At 41.1% G+C, this 21,603-nt stretch overlaps 1 protein-coding gene across 1 annotated transcript in view; it reads left to right on the top strand.

Annotated features, from left to right (window-relative positions):
* LOC148514738 (amine sulfotransferase-like) overlaps window positions 1–17,778 on the top strand; it is a 97,184-nt gene extending 79,406 nt beyond the window's left edge. Inside the window, exons 4-7 of the mRNA XM_088480959.1 lie at window positions 7,478–7,607; window positions 8,907–9,001; window positions 11,775–11,955; window positions 17,488–17,778. Of these exons, the coding sequence (XP_088337085.1) occupies window positions 7,478–7,607; window positions 8,907–9,001; window positions 11,775–11,955; window positions 17,488–17,618 (537 nt within the window). The 3' untranslated portion in view covers window positions 17,619–17,778. The remainder of the gene's footprint in view (window positions 1–7,477; window positions 7,608–8,906; window positions 9,002–11,774; window positions 11,956–17,487) is intronic.
* The last annotated feature ends 3,825 nt before the right edge of the window (window positions 17,779–21,603 follow it).

Below are 21,603 nucleotides of genomic sequence, written 5' to 3'. Positions count from 1 at the left end.
CAGCGCTGACACCCAACGCGGGACCACGGACAGCTAAGTTTAAACTAATTTGGGTGCAGGGTGTGTGGTGCGGGGCCCCCCTGCACCCTGGGGCCCGTGTGCCCTGCACACACTGCACCCATTATAGATACACCACTGCAAATAATAGAACATAATTACAACTGTAAATATATTGGACACTGATAAACTGCTGCAATTTGCCGACTAGCAAATGTTTTTTGCTAACTTTCGGAGGTTTACCACAATACATATGGTTCCTTATATGTATTAAAATGTTCTGCAGGAGATATTGGAGATATCCACTGCAGTTCACTGGTGCACCAGTCCCCATAGAGTTCTATTGGGTTGCGATGTGCCCATATGCTTCAAGCTCTGGATAGAGTAACTGTCCAGAGTTTGTGCTTGATAGGCAGCTCTATCTATACATTTATATAAGCCTATGGGCATCTTACCACATTGAGTCACTGGAGAGGGATCCTTCGGAACTCACCTCATCCACATGGCTTGCAAATACACTGGCTGACTTCCGCCCATATGCAATAGGACTCCTGTGTCACAAACCCAGAAGTCAAAACCGCACCAGGACAGCTCTACATTGGAAGAGCTGTCTTTTCAGGTAAGTAGACATGCATACCAGTGTTAATAAACACCGGTATTCATATGATGGGTCGAGATGTACTGCATAGTATATGCTTGATACATCCTGCTCTTTGTCTGTTGTTCACTTTTTTTTTGTTTCCCTCTTTAACTCTCCATAAGGGCCTTGTGAAGAGTTTAATGTAAATGCATTTTGTAAAGTTTTTGTCATGCTCGGCTCTAGGGAATCCCCTACTGAGGGGCTGAAAGCTGAGGTCCAGGACTGAGGAAGGAATTGGAGGCGAGGGGCCTGAAAGTAAGTTCTCCTCATCCACAAGTATTGGATGTTGATGAGACCTGACCAAAGACACGGAGTCTAACCTGCCAGAAGGTGTTCACCAGTGACCCCTCCAAGCTGGATATGGGTTTAGCTGCTCCACGCAAGCAGGTCGCGGCCCTTTGGACAGGTATTCGATATGAGTGGGAAATGGCGAGAGGTACACTGCTATGGCCCAGAGGAAGTACTTTGGAGAATTACTAATAAGTATTCTATACCTTTTGGTACAGAGTTGACACAGTGGGGATTGCTTCCAGTAGTGGTACAGAACTACAAGAGGGAAGGTCCACTGAGGAGTAGGATATTCTGCTGGCACTGGAGGAGGGTAGTGGTTGCACTGACTGCACGGAGTGTGGATACTGGTGCACCGTTGGTACAGAAGGTGATTCAGTGGTTGTACTCATTTGTTGTGTATGGAGTACACGATGTGCAAATCCAGATGCACTGGAGAGTGGTTCCGAAGTTGTACACAGTTGTGTATACGGAGTACACAACATGTGAATCCAGATGCACCTAGGATGGTTCAGTAGTTGTACTCAGTTGTGTGTACCGAGTACACAATGTACAAATCCAGATGCACCGAAGGGTGGTAACGAGATGATGTTTGGAAATAACTCAAGAGTGAGAAACAGGAACCTGGAGTGGGAAAATGGAGGTACACCATTATGGCCCAGAGGAAGTACTTTGGAGAAGTACTAATAAGTACTCTATACTTCTTGGTACTGATTTGGCACAATGGGGATTGCTTCCAGTAGTGGTACAGATCAACAAGAGGGAAGGTCCACTGAGGATACTCTGCTAGCACTGGAGGAGGGTGGTGGTTGCACTGACTGCACAGAGCGTGGATACTGGTACACCATTGGTACAGAAGGTGATTCAGTGGTTGTACTCGGTTGGTGTGTATGGAGTACACAATGTGCGAATCCAGATGCACCGGAGAGTGGTTCTGAAGTTGTACCCAGTTGTGTGTACTGAGGCCCTGATTCCGAGCCAGACGCTCTGACAGAGCGCTCGCTCTGAATCAGGGCCATCCTTCTCTTTTTTTAGAGTGGCCTCCTGGCCTCTCGCATAGCTGTGGGTGACCACCCACAGCTATACCGAGCGGCCAGGAAGATGGTCGCTATGGTCAAGACCATCACGACCATCGGGCTTGCGACGAGACCCTTGCGGTAGGGTCTCATTGCCGCAAGCCCAAGAGTGCTTTTGGCTCTGACAGAGCCAAAAGCACTCCCACTGACATCACTTGAGTTGTCAGTGGGGCCGGCCCTAGATGGTAGGCGTTCTCATGGGAATGCCTCCGTCTGGGCAGCCATGCCCCCAGCCTGCCCACCAAAGGGGGCGTGCTGTCACTCAACATCGATAGCACGCCCCCTTTGTAGCAAGACCCGGAGCGACGGCTTGCCCGTCGCTATCTGGGTCTCGCACATGTGCACGATGGAGCCGGCTCGCATGCGCACTGGGCCAACATCAACCCGCATGCGAGCGGACAGCGCTCGCGAGCAGGTCTGAATCAGGCCCTGAGTACACAACGTGCGAATTCAGAAACACTGGAGGATGGTTCGGTAACTGTACTCAGTTGTGGGTACAAAGTACACAATGTACGAATCCAGACGCACTGGAGGATGGTTCAGTAGTTCTACTCAGTTGTGTGTACTGAGTACACAACATGCAAATCCAGACGCACCTAGGATGGTTCAGTAGTTGTACTCAGTTGTGTGTACCGAGTATACAACATGCAAATCCAGATACACCGGAGGGTGATAATGAGATGAGGTTTGGCAATAACTTGACAGTGAGCAACGGAATGACAACAAGCATACACCAGTAGTGACGACATTGCACAGGCAACTTCCTGGTGTCCAGAGCCCAGTTATATACCCTAGGGTAGCAGTTCATAGGAGATCAGCATTAGCTGACCGAGACTACACTATCATTGGCTACCATTCAGGTAAGAAGACTAACATGGCAGCGCCCATGATGGCAACTTCAGAAACCAAGACATGGAGCCACACATGGAAGTCCAAGAGCACCTAAGGCAAGCTCCTCAGTGCATCGCTCGCCACTGCACCTGATGTCTGACCGCACATGAAGTCACGGGAAGCCAGTGCTGGGGTGAGTAATGGCCAAAGCTAGGGCCTGATTCAGACCTGCTCGCGAGCACATAGTGCTCGCAAACAGGTCGATGGCTGGGCAGTGCGCACGAGCGACGCGTGCACTGCACGTGCGCGAGCCCAGTAGTGAGTGAATTTTCACTTGCTGTGGGACTCACTAAAAGACGGGGTGGCTGTCAATTGTGATTGACAGTTCGCCCCATTTTGTAGGTGTGCAAGGGGGGTGGCTGGACCAACGGAGGTGTTCCTGAAGGAACGCCTGGCATTTGTGGGCGGCCCTACTAACATCACCAGTGATGTCAGTAGTGAACTTCCTGCTCTTTTAGAGCAGGAAATTCACGGGGCTTGCGGTGGACGAGACCCTACCATAAGGGTCTCGTCGCAAGCCAGATGGTCGCGATAATCGCGACCATCACCAGGCCGCCCGCTAAAGCTGTGGGTGGTCACCGACAGCTTAGCGAGCGGCCAGGAGGCCGGTGAAAAAAAAAAACGTCCAGTCCTGATTTAGAGTGAGCGCTCGCAAATAGCGAGCGCCTTTGAATCAGGGCCTTAGGCCGAACCCTGACAGTTTTTTCCCTGCAAAACGTTTCTTCTTACTGTGCATATGTAGTACGTCTCAGTCTGCATGAAGACTGAGATATTATCCCCCCATTGCACCTCTCTGCACTTACAGAAGCAGAATTGAGAAGGGAAAGAGGCAAACTGACATAGCCCGAGTACAGCAATGGTGGTGTAGCAGGGAAATTTGCAGCATTGGGTCCCCTGAGCATAGTGCCAAACTAGCCCTAGGACAGTCAGCATATGGCTATATTCCCTAGGGTAGTGTCAGACTAGGCCACCATGGCACCGGGGAATCCACAGACTGAGAGCCCAGCCCTCTATCCAACAAATAAACTTGGTACCATTTTGCTATCCGCAGTCTTCATGTCACAACATTTTTCTGGCACTTCATCTGGAGGTGGGGTCAAGTGTCAACTAGTCCAATATCATTTGCTGCCTGTAACAGACCCTCTCCTCCTTCTCTACCTGCCTGTGGCACCTGTGGATTCTCCTCCCCCTCTCCCTGTACACAGAAGGACTGAAGGTAAATGTAAGTATGTCTACATTTACCTGTCACTTTGCTATCACTTTCTTCTTTCTGTGTCAGCCTCTCTGAACTTTAACTACCCATGCCTGACTCTCTGACCTTTTCCTGTCTATGACAACTGCACTGCCATTTTCCTACCAGTGCCAGCCTCTTTCTATGACAGCCTTTTTACACTGTTCAGCCTGTGCCAGTCTCTCTGTCCTACTGCTCTCCTTGTCAGCCCTCCAACCTTCTCCTCTCTGCATCAGCAGCTTTGTCCTTCTCCTGTCTGCACCAGCCTCTCTTCTGCTCTCCTGCCTTAGCCAGCCATTCTGCTCTTCTCCTGTCTGTGCCAGCCTTTTTACCCATCCTCAGTCTTTGCTTGCTTCGTTACCCTTCCCTTGTCTGTGCCCACCTACCTGCCTTTCTCTTCATGTCTGCACCCATCTCTCTGTCTATGGCAGTCTCTTTCCCCTTCCTCTGTCTGTGGCAGTCTCTTTGCCCTTCCTCTGTCTTTGCCAGACTCTTTGGTCCTCGTCTGTCTGTACCAGACTTGCTCCAACCAGGGTATGGTACACAGATAGGACAGGCAGACACAAGATATAGAACACAGATAGGACAGGCAGATGCAGGATATAGAACACAGGTAGGACAGGCAGACACTAAGGATATGGAATACAGACAGGACAAGCAGACACAGGTTATGGAACACAGACAGGAGAGACAGACAGTAAGCATATGGAACACAGACAGGACAGGCAGGCACAGGATATAGATCACAGACAGGACAGGCAGACATAGGATATAGAACATAGACAGGACAGGCAGACACAGGATATAAAACAAAGGACAGGCAGATGCAGGATATGGAACACACACAGGACTGGCAGACACTGGGTATGGAAACAGACAGGACAGGCATCAAACATCTGACAATTTAACACATAATGTACATTTGCTATGATGCTACAATGGTCACTGTAGTGCTGGCAGCTGGATGAATCCCTGTGAAGCAGAGGGGAGGGCTGCAGGTGAGAGAGCACACTCCAGAGGTTTTCTACTGTTCCATCTGTATTGAAGCCCTGAAAGACTGTTACAGCGCTGCTGGTTGGCTCCTGCCCTGCATTCTGGATTCCCCCTGCTCCCAGCTGCCTGCAGGACCAGAAGGTCAACTCCCCCACCTGTCACTTCCCACATGACAGCAAGAGGTCCTGAATGCACCACTGATCTGATGACTGGCTGGGAGTGAAGGATCCTGGAGGGCATACACATACATGCTAGGAAGCAGCCCCCCCGTATGTGGCCCGCTAAGCACCGCCCCCTCTCACAAAGAGTCATGGCCTGAAATTAGTTGGGCCCACTGGGGAATTTCCTGTCTCCATGGTGGCCCAGTCTGCACCTCATGTAAAACCTTGAGAAATCTTGGTTTAAGAATTCTTTCCGGAACTGCCATGCAAGGCAAATGCCCTCTTTGTCCATCTGCAAAATAATTCCTGAGGACAGGGCCGCCATCAGTGGGGGACTACCGGGACTGGAGTCCCAGGCCCTGACAGACAGGGGAGCCCGCCCCTGGATCCTACTGCCCAGGAGTGGATTGGACCACTGGGAGCTCAGGACAGTTTCCACTGGGCCGGAATCCTAAGCTCCCCTCATGACGTCATGCTGCGCCACACTGTTGAGTAGAGTCGCAAGATGAAGAGGAGCAGCTGCCAATCGGAAGACAGAATAAGGTGAGTGACGCTGGGGCTGAAGAGACAGATGCTGGGGCTGGAGAGACACGCTGGGGCTGATGCTGGCTGGGGAGACAAAAGGGGTGCTCAGTGGAGAGACAGAAGAAGGGCTTGTTGGAGATGGAGAGACACTGCGAGGCTGGAGTTGCAGAAACACAGGGGGGAAGGGGACCACCTATTTTGTCAATCCCGGGCCCCACAATTTCTGATAGCAGCCCTGCCTGAGAATATTATATTTACTAATAAAATTTTTATTGGTATGAGAAACACCTTTCAGAATTTTATATAGATAAGGAATGAAGAGGTGATTAATAACATTCATGTAATCTATTGTAAAAGATATGAAATTACTGTTGCTGAATGCTGAAAAAATTCAAATATTGTGTGATGGCATCACTAAGGATAGACTTTTACATAAGTCGTCTACACAAAAATTAGGTTCATTTGTGCAGTATCAATAAAAAAATACAGAGTACAACTTCAAATGCCACTTTTATTTTTATATTTTTTTACACAGTGACTACAATATGGCAACAGAAGACAGAGAATCCTGTTAATTGTACCCCTCAATGAAGGAAAACATAAACTAGTCTGCAGAAACTTAAATTTTTAATATATAGGGGTCAATCCAATTAGGTGCACGTTTTGAGTTTGTTTCATGAAACTTGCAGACTTCACACAAATGTACGCACCCGAGAATTCTCCAATCCAATTAAAAATGCCTATTCGTGGTGCTCGCAGCAGGGGTTTCCAAATTGTCAGCCAAATACGATGTGAAATAAATGATTAAAAAGTGGGGTGACCTTCCTGGACCCCAAAAAACTCACAAATTTGTTTGCAGAATCATACAGAAGGCTGTTAGTGGGCATAAGAAAAGTACTGGAAGTTTTTCAATGGTGTTAGATGGCTAATTAGTGCATTTTTTTAAATAGAAAAATGATAAAAAAATGTTTTTTGTTTACTTTCATACAAAAAATGGGAAAACAGTAGCAAAAAAATATTATTTTGTGGTACTTTGGGGTGACTTTAAAAAAATACTCTAATTAAAGAAACAAAATTGTTTAATTTGGGGTAATTTGAGGCCATTTATTTAAACCCCCAAAAATGACATGTAATTATTGGACTACTTAAGCTAATTGGAAACTTTCAATTGCCTTATTATTCATTAGGGAGGTGTCCAAGGGGTTCTGCAAGGTTTCAAAACATTTTAACCTTAAAATAAATATTTTCCCTACCAACTCTCGCCCTAGGGGAGATGCAATTGGAAAAATGCAAGTTTACTCTGACTGGCTCAATGCGAGTTGCAAATTGGATTGTAAAATTAATTTGCAATGCAAATTTGCAGAGAAAACAACAACTCGCACCTAATTGAATTGACCCTGCATACTCGTTGTTCATTACCATCATGTGTCACATTAATAAATATTTAAACTACAATATGGCAACAGGGGCTAAATGTTTTTTTATTAACTGAACCTCTTAATGTAGGTAAACATAAACTTCCAAATTGTCCACTTAGAAATGTAAAATATTAATTTCATAATTTGTGTGTATATTTAATGCCACAATGTACACTAATATTATGCAAATATCACAATGATAAATATTTACAGATTTGTTTTAAATAAATGTAAACATATATTTTTTTTTTCTTTAGGTTATTTATGTATACAGAAATCCGAAAGATAATGTGGTGTCATTTTATCACTTCTACAAACTTTTTGTCAAATTTAAACACATAACAATCACTTGGGAAGCATTCTTTGACCTGTATATGTCAGGAAAAGGTATAAGAAGACCTGGAAGCTTTATTCTATCAAACAGTCATAACTATAAACATTATTGTAACTTAATGAATGTTCTGCATTTAAGTAACCAGAAACAATAAAAAGGGAAATTATAATATGCTTTAACAGTTTAGAATTTGGATTAGGGAGATTGCATGAGTCTGCAAGATTTACACTCAGGGAAAGGTGAAGAGAGAAAGTTGGTAAAGATCATTTGCAACCATTTAGGACATAATCGACCTGATTCAGTGTTGTATGCAAACCCGATGGCTTTTCCACAAATTTTCATATGTTAGTATCCCTGCTGCATCCAAAGATGCACAGCTATGCAAACATCATCCAACTCTAATTCAGGCCCCATGACATATATTTTCCATTCCACTTCACTAACCAGTATGGGCAAATAGGTTCATCTAAATATAAAATTAAAAAATCATTTTTTTGTTATAAACAGGTGCCTAGTTTGCAGCATACTCATTCATCTGTAGTATTTACAGCTTCATTCCTCTCCCAATAATACATACTTTGACTTCTCTTTTTTATTAGGAGCCTATTTATGAAAATAGCAATTTTGTCACTATTTACAGCAATTTTTAGTATGATAAATAGGTCCCTTATTATTATAGAATGTTGTCATCTGCCACACTACTGGGGTATTCACTGAGCAAAACCTTACAACAGACGTTCTGTATTACTCAGCTGCAATGTCATTTTGAAAATTAGAACGATATGTTGTCAGTGGTAATCAGTTATGCTGAAAATTAATAACTGAAAGATTAAAAACTAATCCCAAAATCTCCATCTAACTGTGTTAGATGGAGCTTACTATGATAAGATACAGAGATTTCTGAATCTGCTCTCCCATAACTACAAGAGCCTAGAAACTTTCAGTACTACAGCACCAGTGCCCTGCAAATCTCTATCATTAAAACGCACAGCAGTGTTGGCAATGCCTCTCTCCTATAAACTTCTCTCTAACATAGACAGGGCAGATCAAATAGAAGATGTAGCCACTGTTTCTTTGAGGCAGCATACCAGCATAAAAAGTATGGAAGTAGTTGACATTATAATATTGAAGGATTCAGTGACCTTAAGGCTTTGGGAGAACAGTGAAAAAGTTGTAATTAAGTTTTATCCTTGGTGAATTACAACCATATGATTTGAGTGGAATTTTTCTTTAAATTACGCTTAGTGAAGATTAATGGGTGCCTTTACAATCCTAATTAAGTGACATTTCTTATGATGTAAGTGATGTAAGCAATAGTTATCTAATGGCATTTTATTTGGCCTTTATTACAGTATTTGGTGGCTTGTGGTTTGATCATGTCAGGGGCTGGTACTCCCACAAGGAGGAATTTAATTGTCTGTTTTTATCATATGAGGAGATGATTAAGGTAAGCAACTGTGTAATAAACTATAAATCAAACATACAGTAACACAAACATGCAAATATCATGTAGTGGTGCACAAAGATTTATAGGATATAGCATTCTAGCAGATAGATTATATTTTTCTCTTTTTGTACACCTAAGACGATGGCGTGTTTAGATGGTACATCAGGTGATATTACGGGATACATGCCCAATGGTATCTTCATACATTTTACAAGTATTTTGAAGGTATGTAAAATGCATGTAAATGGGTCTTACACATAGGCCCGTATTCAATTTGGAGCGAAAAGTCATTTTCGCGTGTTTTTGGCGTTACTTTTTCGCGGGAGACGTCATTTTCGCCTGTTTTGGTTTTACCCCGTATTCAATTTGAAGACTTTCCGGAGAGGGCAGAAAGTCAATGCAATGTACCAGGCGAAAAAGTTTCGCCTATGAATAGCAGGCGGAAAAAAGTGCAGAATTGTGGTTTTGGGGTGCAACATTGCGGGAACCCCCATGCAGCAGCCTTCAGAGAGTCCCTCAAAGGTAAACTGTGTAAAAACAATTTAAAAAAACACTTAAGGACACCCCAAAAAATGACTTTGAAAAAGGGGGCGAAAAAAAAAAATTGGGGGAATAAAGTTAAAAACTAGCGAACTTGACTCTGGGGGGATCCCCAAGTGTTTTTTTGATTGCAGGTGCTTGAAGCTGGTGAATTTTTCACGATTTTTTCAACTTCACTTTAGCAACTTTTAAATATGCTGACCTCCATTTTCAAGTACCCCAAATTTGCTGGGAATAGTTATTTTCAGGAAAAAATACTCCTGAATACTATTCTGCACCACGTATAGAAAAACGCTATTTAGCAGCTATTGAGCCCGTTTAAAAACACCAAATACCTTCAGCAAGCCAAATCGGGGGGTACCATAGTGAACCCCCATGTCAGAGCATCTTTTGGGGGGTGTCAGACTGATTTCCCCAAATCTGACAGCACTTTTCGCCTGTTTCAGTTTCGCCGGGTGCCGCTTTCGCGTACTTTCAAATTGAATATGGGGATACGAGGGCACGAGCGCGATACTTTTCCGCCTGCAAAACAGGCGAAGTAGGCAAAAAGTCCGGGCCGCGAAAAAGTATCGCGGCTCGGCTCAAATTGAATACGGCTCTTAATATTATTGTTCCTAGTGTTAACACAACCTTTGCCATTTGTAGTTTCAATGTACCGTAGTCTTTTTCCCAATGCTTCTTGTACAATTTTAAAAAAAAAACTATTGTAAACTTAAAGCATTGCTCTAAATTTCTAGTAGAAATGCAGATCAACCATATTAGCATATGATTTTAGAGCAAAAAAAAAATATCTCTAACTCAAAGGTTGGTAGCCTTAATGCAGGAGCAGAGCTTGTGGAAGCTGCGTGGCTGTTGATTATGAGTGGTCCGCGACTAGTTAATGGACAGACCTGGCATAATGGAAAAAGACCACAGAGATCAGATGCTTTTTATCTTACACGTTTGTTTTCAAAGAACATGAGAACTGCCATTTAATTATTTTATTTTTTTTACCATTTTATAGGAGGTAGATCCTTAGTATAGGTAGATCCTGTATCATTTATTGTAATGGGTATACAAATTATTTTGGTTGGGTAATTTCTTTTAAGGGATTTACAATAATGCAGAGGAATGTTTTATTAGAAATGTAGCATTACACCTTTTCTACCTATTGTATTTCACTTTCAAGTTTTTTATTTTCATATTTTCTTTTCTTATCATACTTTGCATGGACAAAAACAAAACAACAATTTTAAAATGATATAATTTAAAATCTAATATAATCTTTTATCTGAAATGTTAAATAAAAAATATTTTAATTAAGCGATACATCACAACTTATATTACACATCTAAGTATAGCTCTATGATCGCCTGCTTATAGATGTCCTTTTCTTAAATAAATGGAATTATTCCTCTAATTTTCCTCAATGTGTTGTGCCTTTTCTTCTGCTTTTATATGATCATAACAATGTTTATTTAAAAATTAAGGAAGCCCTAACATATTTAAGCTTAAATGACAGATATTTTTCATGTAATTAGATAAGGCATAACAAGCCGTCAGGACCCACCTACAGTACTTAGAGTCTTTCCACAGCTGTTCTAGGCCAAATTTGGCAATTTTTAGGATGGTAATATTTTTAAAATAAAGTTAGTAATTTTATTTTATCACCAGACCATAAGGGTCACTGCTGTTTGAAAGAGGTTATCTCCATGTCCTTAGGAGCCAAGATTAGTGAGATAAAGACATTAGAGGCTCTCCCATCCTTGGGCTCTCTCTCCTTAGTGCTGGGGTCATATTGGATGCTCTGTGATGTCATTGTCTCTATGCCACCAGCCACTCTCCTTCCTTTGGCAGTGGAAAGAAATAGTCATTGTACTGGTTGATCTCTTGAACCCAGTTGACTCTAGCATGGAACTGGTTAACCTGTTCTTTGTTTCATAAATAAAATCATTCCATCTGGTTTTACCAGCTGAAGGGTGGATTTAATATTCTAGATATTCCAACAGCAATAAAAAATAAGTCAATTATACATATGTGACATAATATAAATCATCCAACTCTTCAGCTATTGACAAAATATGAGTGTAGTGAACTAATCATACAGCTGATGTAGCCATTGGGGACTCTATCAGACTCAGTGAACTACTGTTTATAGTATTCACTTTTGATCTCCACACAAAAATTTTATATTTTTATTTATATATTAGCGCAGAAAGCCATTTAATCAAATATGGATAAATCATTGTTGTAGGATCTACGATCTGCAGTTCTGAAAATATGCCAATTTGTGGACATGAAGCTCGATGACCAAGCAGTAAACAGAATTGTGGAGAAAGCAACATTTAAGAACATGAAACAAGACCCACTAGCTAATTATACATTTATTTCAAAGGAATTATTAGACCAGAGTAAAGGAGACTTTCTCCGCAAAGGTGAAGTAAAAATGAAACAAAAGACTGATTCATTAACATGTTTATTATATTCTCCTTTTGGATTTGAGGAGGTATACTTACATATTGCCAATATTATTGGGGTGATACGTAAATAATACCTGTAGTCATAGCCAGTATTTATGGTATACTGTACTGTCTGATAAAACTGAAAGCAGAATAATCTTTTGCATAAACATGTATTTCCTTTCTGATTGCTATCCATTATTATGAGCATGAATAGGCAAAATAGAGATTGAGTAATTAAGTAGAAATATTTAGACATTTCTGGGAAGAACAAACTAAGGGTCTGATTCAGAACCGGACGCTATTTGCGCTCGCTCGTTCAGAAAAAGGGGGTGGCTATTCAAATGAACCGTTCGCTCTTTGCGGTCTGTTCACGCCTATAAGTCTGAACGAGCGAACAAAACTTGTGGTCGTAATTTTGAAAAAGACGCCCCCTGGCCGCTCGCACCATACGTCATGTCCGCTATTTATTTGATTAATCGAGTACATCGAACAGTGTATGAACTGCTCGCTATTCTTGTGGCTGCTTTTTCCTACCGCTATATTGCGAGCAGTTCTGACTTTAAAATAACCAAGTGACGTGGTCAATGACGCTGCTGTATTAATTATGCACACCCTTAAAACGCCCGTTTTGACCTTTAAGCACGCCTGCATTCTGATCTCCACTCCCCGTTTTCAAGCACCTTCCCCTGTTACCACCCACATACGCCTCCTCCTGTCACTCAAAATAGCAGGCATTCGCTATTTAGCAAACAAACGATTTTCGGCCGCACTGACTGGTTCGCGCATGCGTATTACAAACCATACGCATGCGCAGATGTGTGAACATCACTCGGAACGAGCGAACGGCCGCTTACGAGCGGCTCTGAATGAGGGCCTAATTACACAATCAGAAGACAGGTGATATTTTAAAAAGGAGCATTTTGCTTTCCACTAAAATGCAAAAGGTAGAATCTGAGTGCTATATCTCTCTATCTATGTTATCTATCTATCTATCTATCTACATTGTCTACATTATTATGAAGATCTGGTGTAGAGCTTGGAGAATACCCAAACAGTGCAATCATTAGGTAAGAATGAAGGTACTTAGAACTCTCCTCTATAAAAAATGGTGTTAGAGCCTTCTTTCAAACGAAGGTGTTGACCAGACCCCGTTGCAAAGCCAGATGTACTTGGCTGCTTTGCTGGCCATGTCATCTCATACTATCAGGAGAATGGGCCTTATTCGCTATGTATTGCTATCGCGATCACAGCTGCGATTAAGCACACAGGTCTGCTGCAAAAATATGCTAATGCCTGCAATCACAAAGTCGTCGCACAGCCAGCATAGAGATGCCCACTATCGCTATCTCACATCCGTAATACCTTGCAGTTCTGCGTATACATCGGGAACATCGAGTAACATCAGCCCCTCACGTACAATTACAACAGGTCTGACCTTGCTCAGAAATTGCTAACTTCTTCGCACACAGTGAGCACTTAAGCTCCGTATGCCGTTGCATTGGTTCATTTATGCACACCCATGCACAGCCTTCAAACGGACAGACACATCTGTGTTTCTCCAACCACTCCCCCGTAACCACCCCCAAATGCTGATGTTCCGTCCCTCGGTCTGCGATGGCTTTGTATCGCAGTGCAATCGCAATGCTACTTCACGCATCCGCACTGCACTGCATGCGCAGTACACACCATCAGCCGATCTGTGTACGCTGTTGCAGTTGCAATCCGTAATGTATCAGGCCCAATAAACACTGTAATTCAAGATGAATCATTCAAAGTAATAACAGTGTACACAGTACATACCAACACAAAGCCCTGACTTTACTAACTAATCAAATCTAAACTACCTAAGACTTATACTACCTATTTTAAAACTTAACTATTATTTAGTTATTTACCCTAGTTATTGAGGGTATCACAGCCCAAACTCCAATGTGGAGTGGACTACCCAAATATAGTTATAGAGATGTTGATTAAATGATAGGAAAATTAGAAATTCCTCCTATTAATACTCAAGGGGAATAGTGTTGTTTATACAATTTGTAGTGGGTTTTAATTTAAAAGGTAATTGATAAAATTTCACATGCATGAATAGCTCTTTTATTTCGTATACCCACATATGTGAAGGAATTTCATAGAAACTGAATACATATAGGTGGACCTTTTAAGTAACTTGTATTGCTTAATATGGTCACATAATGACCCCTTCGCATTGGCCGGCGGTTCAAATCCTGGCAGTGGCAGCCTGACAGAGGAGGAAATCCCGATCGTCCTAAAGGTAAGTATAAACTAACCAAATTCTACCCCCTAACCCTCCTTTAGGGTGCCTAACCCTAACTTCCCCACCTGTGCCTAACCCTAATCACCCCTCTAAGTGCCTAAACCTAACCCCCACTTCCCCGCCACCTAAACCTAAGTCTCCTGGGGGGGGTGCCTAACCCTAACTCCCCCCAGAGGTGCCTAGCCCTAACCCCCCCTTCCCCTAGCCTGACCCTAACCTCCCAGGTGGGTACCTAACGTTAAGTCCCCCCTGGGAGCCCTAAACCTAACCCCCCCGCGGCTGTCCACACCCGGCATCCCTTCAATTGGGATGCCGGGCGCCGGTCTCCCTGCGTCGGTAAAATGACAGGCGTCTAGATTTAGATGCCTGTCATTTAACCCTCGGCGGGATTAAGCAGTCGGGAAGACGGCGGTCGGCATGGCGTCCGCCGGCTTCCTGAACGTATACCGACCCCGTCTATGCAAAGGAATTCAGGAATACCAGAGATGAAGACTGACAGTGTCAGGCCACACAAGAAAAGCTAAACAGAGGGTTAAAGACTGATTCTATGGCAACCAGCAGATGATACAATGGAAGTAGATATAGAGGGAGTATTCAATTAGCCACGGGACTTACACTGTGGCCAATTGCCACGCCAGAGGCGTTTAATCAGCAGGGATTACCCCAAGCGTGAGACCCTGCAGTCAGCCTGAACCTGTCCATGTAAAAGACACAAAATCGGGTCCGCACATTGGAAAAAACCCCATTGATTCAGCAGTTTACGCGGGATCGGTGTGTTTCCATGCCTGAAACCCAATTGTTTTGTCATGGGAAAAAGGCTATTTAATTGAATAGGCTTTCCCCTCGCTGCATAGATTTTTGCCGGCAATTAGTCATGGTGCAAACTCCGCAGCTAATTGAATACCCCCATAGGGTTGACAGGTGATCCATTCAGGGCATGAACCCATCCTGAATTAAGCTAAACAGCTCACCTGAAACCCATATTGACCAGGCTTGCGAGAGTGATGTGTGACACTCACCATAGTACTTTATGTATTTGACCTTAAAGGGACTCTACACCCTGACATGGAAAAGCTGAATCTCAGTACTGTATGTGAAAGAGAACAAGTTGTAAGGATTTTGAAATGGTTTGAGTGCATGGTTGGTTTATCACAGTCTCAAGTTGTATAGCAACACGTATGATGCCTTCTCTTGTCATGTTCATTTCATACCACATTCAATATAAAAAAGATCAATATCAATAACAGAGATTAGGTTTAATATTATAAGAATATAAAAAGAAATGTAATTTATCAATATATACTTTAAATAAGTAAACAATAGAAACAAAGTGCAGTTCTGCAGTGTGTGCCAAATCCAAAATTGTGGCAATAGAGCTTCTGGCCTTTATTCCATGTCAATGTATTACACACACGTACCAACTTCTCTGTTCTGCTGTCAGTGAAATAAGGGGAGGTCCAGATGTGAGGGGAGGAGTGTGGTGCTATGAATCAGGTCATTGTGACCCCCCTCTCCACAATTTTTTGCCACAGTTCCCAGCATTGCATCACTAAGGGCACGGTCACAATGATGCAGTTCAAATCAAATCAAAGTGTTAAGCTGGGTACACGATGTGTACCCAGCACAATCTCGTGAGTGACGGGACCCGGCGGGGGTGCCGGCATTGGCAAGTGCATACACACTCGCCGATGTCGGCAGCAACTGAGTGGTGGCGGGGGGAAGCAGGGGGCCATGCTGCATTCAGCAGCATGGCATCACTAGAGACATCCTCAGATCTTTCTGCATGTACAAAAGATCAGAATATGTGACAGACTACCCACAGCAGCACTCATCAGGATGGTGATAGTGGGTACACACTACACGATATAAACGATTTGTCATTCCAATGCGTCAGAATCAGCCAAATCGTTCAAAATATCCTGTAGTGTGTACCCAGCATTAGACCACCCAATTGCAATGACATCCCAATTGGCTCATCACCAGATTCTGTAACATCACATATCCTGCCATGGGGCCCATGTGTCATGGCAAAGGGGTTTAATGATTCGGGTTGAGGACACCTGGTCTAACTGTATGCAATATGAGCGATTTGTTGTTCTGATGCATCGGAATCGGCCAAATCGTTCAAGATATTGGCTAGTATGTACAGGCCTTTAGGCTGCAGGAGGTTTGTCCACTATTCTGGGAGTTAGGAGAACACATTAGTGAGTCTCCTGGAAATTTCGGGTGCATGGGCAAGTCTACTTAGTGTTTAAGCAAACACCGAGCCTGAAATTATGTTTGTTTTCAAACTAGACAGCCTTATTACAGGTTTATCAAATTAGTGAATATAAAATGTGATGGTTGATAACGCGATGTGTTCTAGATTGTTTATAAACCTTACTTGTTATAAGAAGAAATGAAATAATTCACACCAATACAGATTCTAAAATAAATGACAATGCTTTTACTTAAAGACAGCTTAATCATACATGTATTTTGCCAGTGCAGACTTACAACAAAAAACATAAGTTATATCAGCAGTAGGAAATACTTGTAAAATAAATTTGTGACACCAAGTGCAATGGCACCCTTGTTGTCTCCTCCTTCCTCCGAGTGCTCCCTGACTGTCCTCCCCCCCTGTCTCTGCTCAATACTTTATACTATAACTTGTCCATATCTCTAATACATCCAAAATGGTGAATATTAATTTATTTAATATTCATACGTACTAGACCCTAATTGTTTATATGTCCTAATCATAATATTGACACTTATGCTGTGTTATCTGTTTGTTCCCATGTAGCCTTCAACTCCTGCTTATGGCAGACAAAAGCTATCTTGATTTTAACTCTTTTTGTTTACAAAAACTGAGACTTGCTGTATATTAGTCTGTGCACGCTAAAAAAAACTGACATTTTAAACCTACAATTGTTATTGTTAAACCATTAAACAAGATGGCTGCTGCATCAGACACAGGATTTGCTTACTTTAAAGAGGAATGCATAGGCCTTATCCGCTCTAGGCCTGAGGCCATTTGACAAATACGGTCTTCTGCAACTCACACAGCTAATTTATATATTCTCAATTATTTCTATATACTCTTAATTGCAATAAAAGAAAGAGTGAAATATACAAGCATGCATATATTTGTGAATTGCTGACGGAGCGTGTACAGTCCATATATTCCTGTGTTATCATGGTATAACAGAACATACAATTGGCACATTTTGTGTCTTTTGTTTCAGGTATTATTGGGGACTGGAAAAATCTAATGAATTTGGCACAAAGTGAGAAGATGGACGAGGTGCTGAAAGAGAAGTTGGGAGATCTGTCAATCACATTTATCTGGGACAGCAATGAAGAAACAAAATCCTAGTCAGACACTGGCTGACCAATAAATAATATTGATCATTATCTATTTTTTTTTTTTTATTATATTTTTTTGTTTGAATTAATATGTACAGTTAAAAAATAGCATTTTACTTCCATCTATCACAATATTAAATAGCAATAAAAACAGACTTTAAATAAATATGTTGCAAGCAAAAGTGTGTACATAATTTCATATACTGTAATTCAGAAAGTGTTTTGACTGCACAAAACACATTTTATAGATAAAAGTGACAAAAAAGCAGCCACTTTCAAATCATTTACCTGTCATTTTATAATAATAAATGTGAAAGTAATTTAAAACAATAATAAGTATACAAGTATTCAATGCATAGCAAATTTGGTACATAACACCACTACTACTATATTTATCTTTATCCAAGGGATATGGTTTAAGTTGCTAGTTTCTATATACATATATATGACCTGCTTGGTGCCCTTTGAAGTTTATGCATTCATGGCAAGACGTGACCTCGAGAGAGATGTAATTTGTACTCCTCCCACTTTTCAGTGCTACTATTTATATACCATGTTTTATTGAAGAATAGAATAATAATGTAAGTTGACTGTACACAAATACTAGATTGATCATAATATATACATATTTATATAAACAGGACAAAAATTATTGTGTATCTCTGAATTTAGTAATGCTAAGTTTTCAAAGATAAGACTGTTTGTTCACATTTGTCTTAGCTCTCCAAAGTGTAAAAAACCTGGTTGTAGTAAAATACCAATTCACCTGCCCATATGGTAGAGATCTTAGCAATTAATCATTGTATCAATTTGCTCCCGCAGTGTTTACATAGGTGGGTACTACAAGCTAAACCTCAGACATGCAGGAAGCTTGCTGTTATAGACCGCTTTGCCATACTACAAGACATATCAATTCTTCCGGTGCCGACTTCAATGCTGTTACGATGACAAAAGTTTGCTGCACCACTGGTTAGTCCGGTGGAGAAAATATCCCTATTTAAATACTTTGAATGTGGGGAGCCTGGGCATTTCTGGGCTATGTGTCCATGCTGGCAGTACCCATGAACAGTTCTCTTTCTTGACTGTACCCTGCATATCATACTTTCGGCACCATGACTCTTACCATGGGGAATACATTACTTTTCCATATGATGGCTCTGATAAAGCAAAATGCCGTCTTGGCATTGGGCATCTTATGAATTGAGCTAACATTTATGTCCAGTTCAGTTGTTCTCAAAAAAGTGATGGCAAGAATACTTAGAGTAAAAGTGCTATGCATCCATGGAACCACTGAGAAGTATGAGCGACATGGCTTCCGGTTACCTTAAAGGGTCAAACAGTTACTGTAATGCCAAAGTTACCTTGTGTCCTGATTCTAGGATTATACTTGTCCCTGTTCTAGGTGGTGCTTAATGAATGGATCCAGCTGTACATGTCAGCAGCAGACACCCTAGAAGTAAGTCCAGTCTTTAAAGAGCCTATCCAATTCCTAACAGACAGAGGAAATGACACAAGAGAACTGTCATCAGGGACTACTAGTTACAGGGCCATGGCCGCTGCTTGTCCTTGGTTTTGTCCAAAAAGGCAGTGTTTGAATGTTGACGCTATCAGCGAGACTTCTTTATCACCTGATGGATAATAACTGGTCCCCAGTTTTAAAACTCTTTTCTTTACAAGACTTTCCTAGGAATCAGCGTATTGATGCTACATTAAAGAATGCATTGTTTTCTATTGTAGAGGTTAATGTTGTAGTCAAGTCTTTCAGGCAGGCAGAAGGTGTATCTTACTTTTATTTGTTTATTGTATAGAGCCGCAGTTGTTCAACAGAAAAAGTTGAGCAATTGTTAGTACCACAGATATACTGTCCATACCTTTAGTATTAAAGGCTACACAAAAGCCTTTGTGGTGGACATTTGGGAGAGGATAAGTAGGCAAGCAAAGAGAGATAAAAAGTGTTGTCCGCATACTGTGCACATACAGTATAAAGTATATTAAAAGCTAACTTATTGATATTTAATAAAAATTATATCTATGAACTTCAATGAAATTTTAAAAAGCGAGAAAAGTAAAAAAAAAATAATGTTGGAAACTACAGTATGTGATTAAAATCAATTTGAAATTCCATCTTGTGCCTCTTATTCCTCTTTTTATAATATAGTGTGCTTTTCGTATAAGTTTACCTTTATTAGATATTAGTAGGAAAAGTTCAGTATTAATTCACTGTGTACTAATAACATTGATCTCAATATTAATGAAAAATGGAGAGCATTGTGAGCAGAATATGTGGCAATAGTCAGTCATCTTGGGTAGTGGTTTATACGGTATATTCCGGGAGTTGCAAGATTCTATATGAATATATTCTGTCTTGATACTATAGTTATTACCATAATTAGCTTCAACAAATAAAGCATATATAATTCCCAGGTTGTGCTAACACAGTAATGGGTTATAATTCACAATAAAATAGTATCTTCCAGTTGTGATATATATAAATTGTGTCTTTCTTATAATCTCTCCTTAGAAGAATATAACACAGATGTCAATCCTCTGTGTTAAATGTCCATAATCGGATCGCTAGGTTGGTTTGAAATCCATTAATCATCTATACTTACAATAAAGTTGTAATGGTTATGCCTGTACATAGAATTTGTTTGGAGAAATGTACTCCTTGGGACTGTGTATGAACTATGGAGACAAAAAAAATACATTTCGGAATTTTTGTTTGTCTGTTCATTTCGGCATCACGTAAAAACTATGTGGTGAATTTGGATTGCATTTTCAATATTGCATAGCTTAGTCATCTAGAAAGAAACTGAGGTATGTATTATCTCAATGTGACATCAGGGAGAGGAGCAATTAAGGAAAAACCAGATGCTTTACACCCGGCATGTGCAGTGTGCAGGCTCCTCAAGCCAAAAATTACTAGATGTATATAGATATATTTTTATTGGGGACAAATATACTTTTAGAGACTGTTTTTTTTATCAGAATTTGCCCAGGTTCCTCAAGTCTAAAATTACTATATGTATACACAATATATACATATATTTCACACCCCAAATGCAAAAAGTGATACATGTATAAATACATAGATATATATCTCAAGATATATTTAGCAGGAAAATCCAACTATATATTAAGCACTAATCAGGTAGCTTATCTTGACTCATGAAGTTGCAACATACATGTCAATCCCGTAGATGGCAAACCGAGACAAATACTACATCTCATAGCATCACTGCTCATGTTACTTGCAACTTTCAGTGTTACTGTTGGTTAAGGGACTTGCTTACGAGTTAGTAGCCCCAAGCATCTTTTTGTGTTAATTCCTGAAGGAAAACCTACAAATATTGTTTGCAAAAACATTTTGTGATCAATGTCTACAATATAAAATATATATCACAATATACTACTGTCTTTGTAAAATTAGTTCCGCTGAGCAATAACAGACTTCCACACAAGTGAAGCTTTGGGCAAATGCTAGTTTATAAATAAATGTGCAGATGAAAATATTTGACTGATGTCAGTCTTCTAAATTAATATCAGAATTAGGCCAACTAAATTGAACTCTCCAAATAAATAGATTTTATTAAATGCTTTATTAAATGCTTTCATAAGGAATATCAGAGTATACTTCCATGCACTGATTGTAATATAATGTTGTTATTTGTGCACATATCTAGCAACAAAATTAATGTTGATAGAAAAGTATCATGTCTGTATCAACTGTTGCAGCACAAAGTTCTATTTATGCTTTTTTCTTGAGAAATGGATAGAACAAACACAGTGGCTGCGATTCAATTGTTGTAGATGCCCCCTGCTGGGCATCTATATGAATAGGTGCCCAATGGAGAAATTAAATTGTTTCTCCATTTGGGTGCCCAAAAGTATTTATTGTGGATACAAGCACTGGGTTTAGCCACGCACAGTGGCTAAACCCATCTAAAGAAGTCATTAGAGTGCCCAAAAAAACCAGACTTTGCACACATTTCTTC

This window comes from Taudactylus pleione, unplaced genomic scaffold, assembly GCF_031769625.1.
Source record: "Taudactylus pleione unplaced genomic scaffold, aTauple2 ptg000259l, whole genome shotgun sequence".
NCBI classification, from domain to species: Eukaryota; Metazoa; Chordata; class Amphibia; order Anura; family Myobatrachidae; genus Taudactylus; species Taudactylus pleione.
The sequence above is the reverse complement of the archived record's forward strand: the minus strand, read 5'-3'. Positions and strand labels throughout refer to the sequence as shown.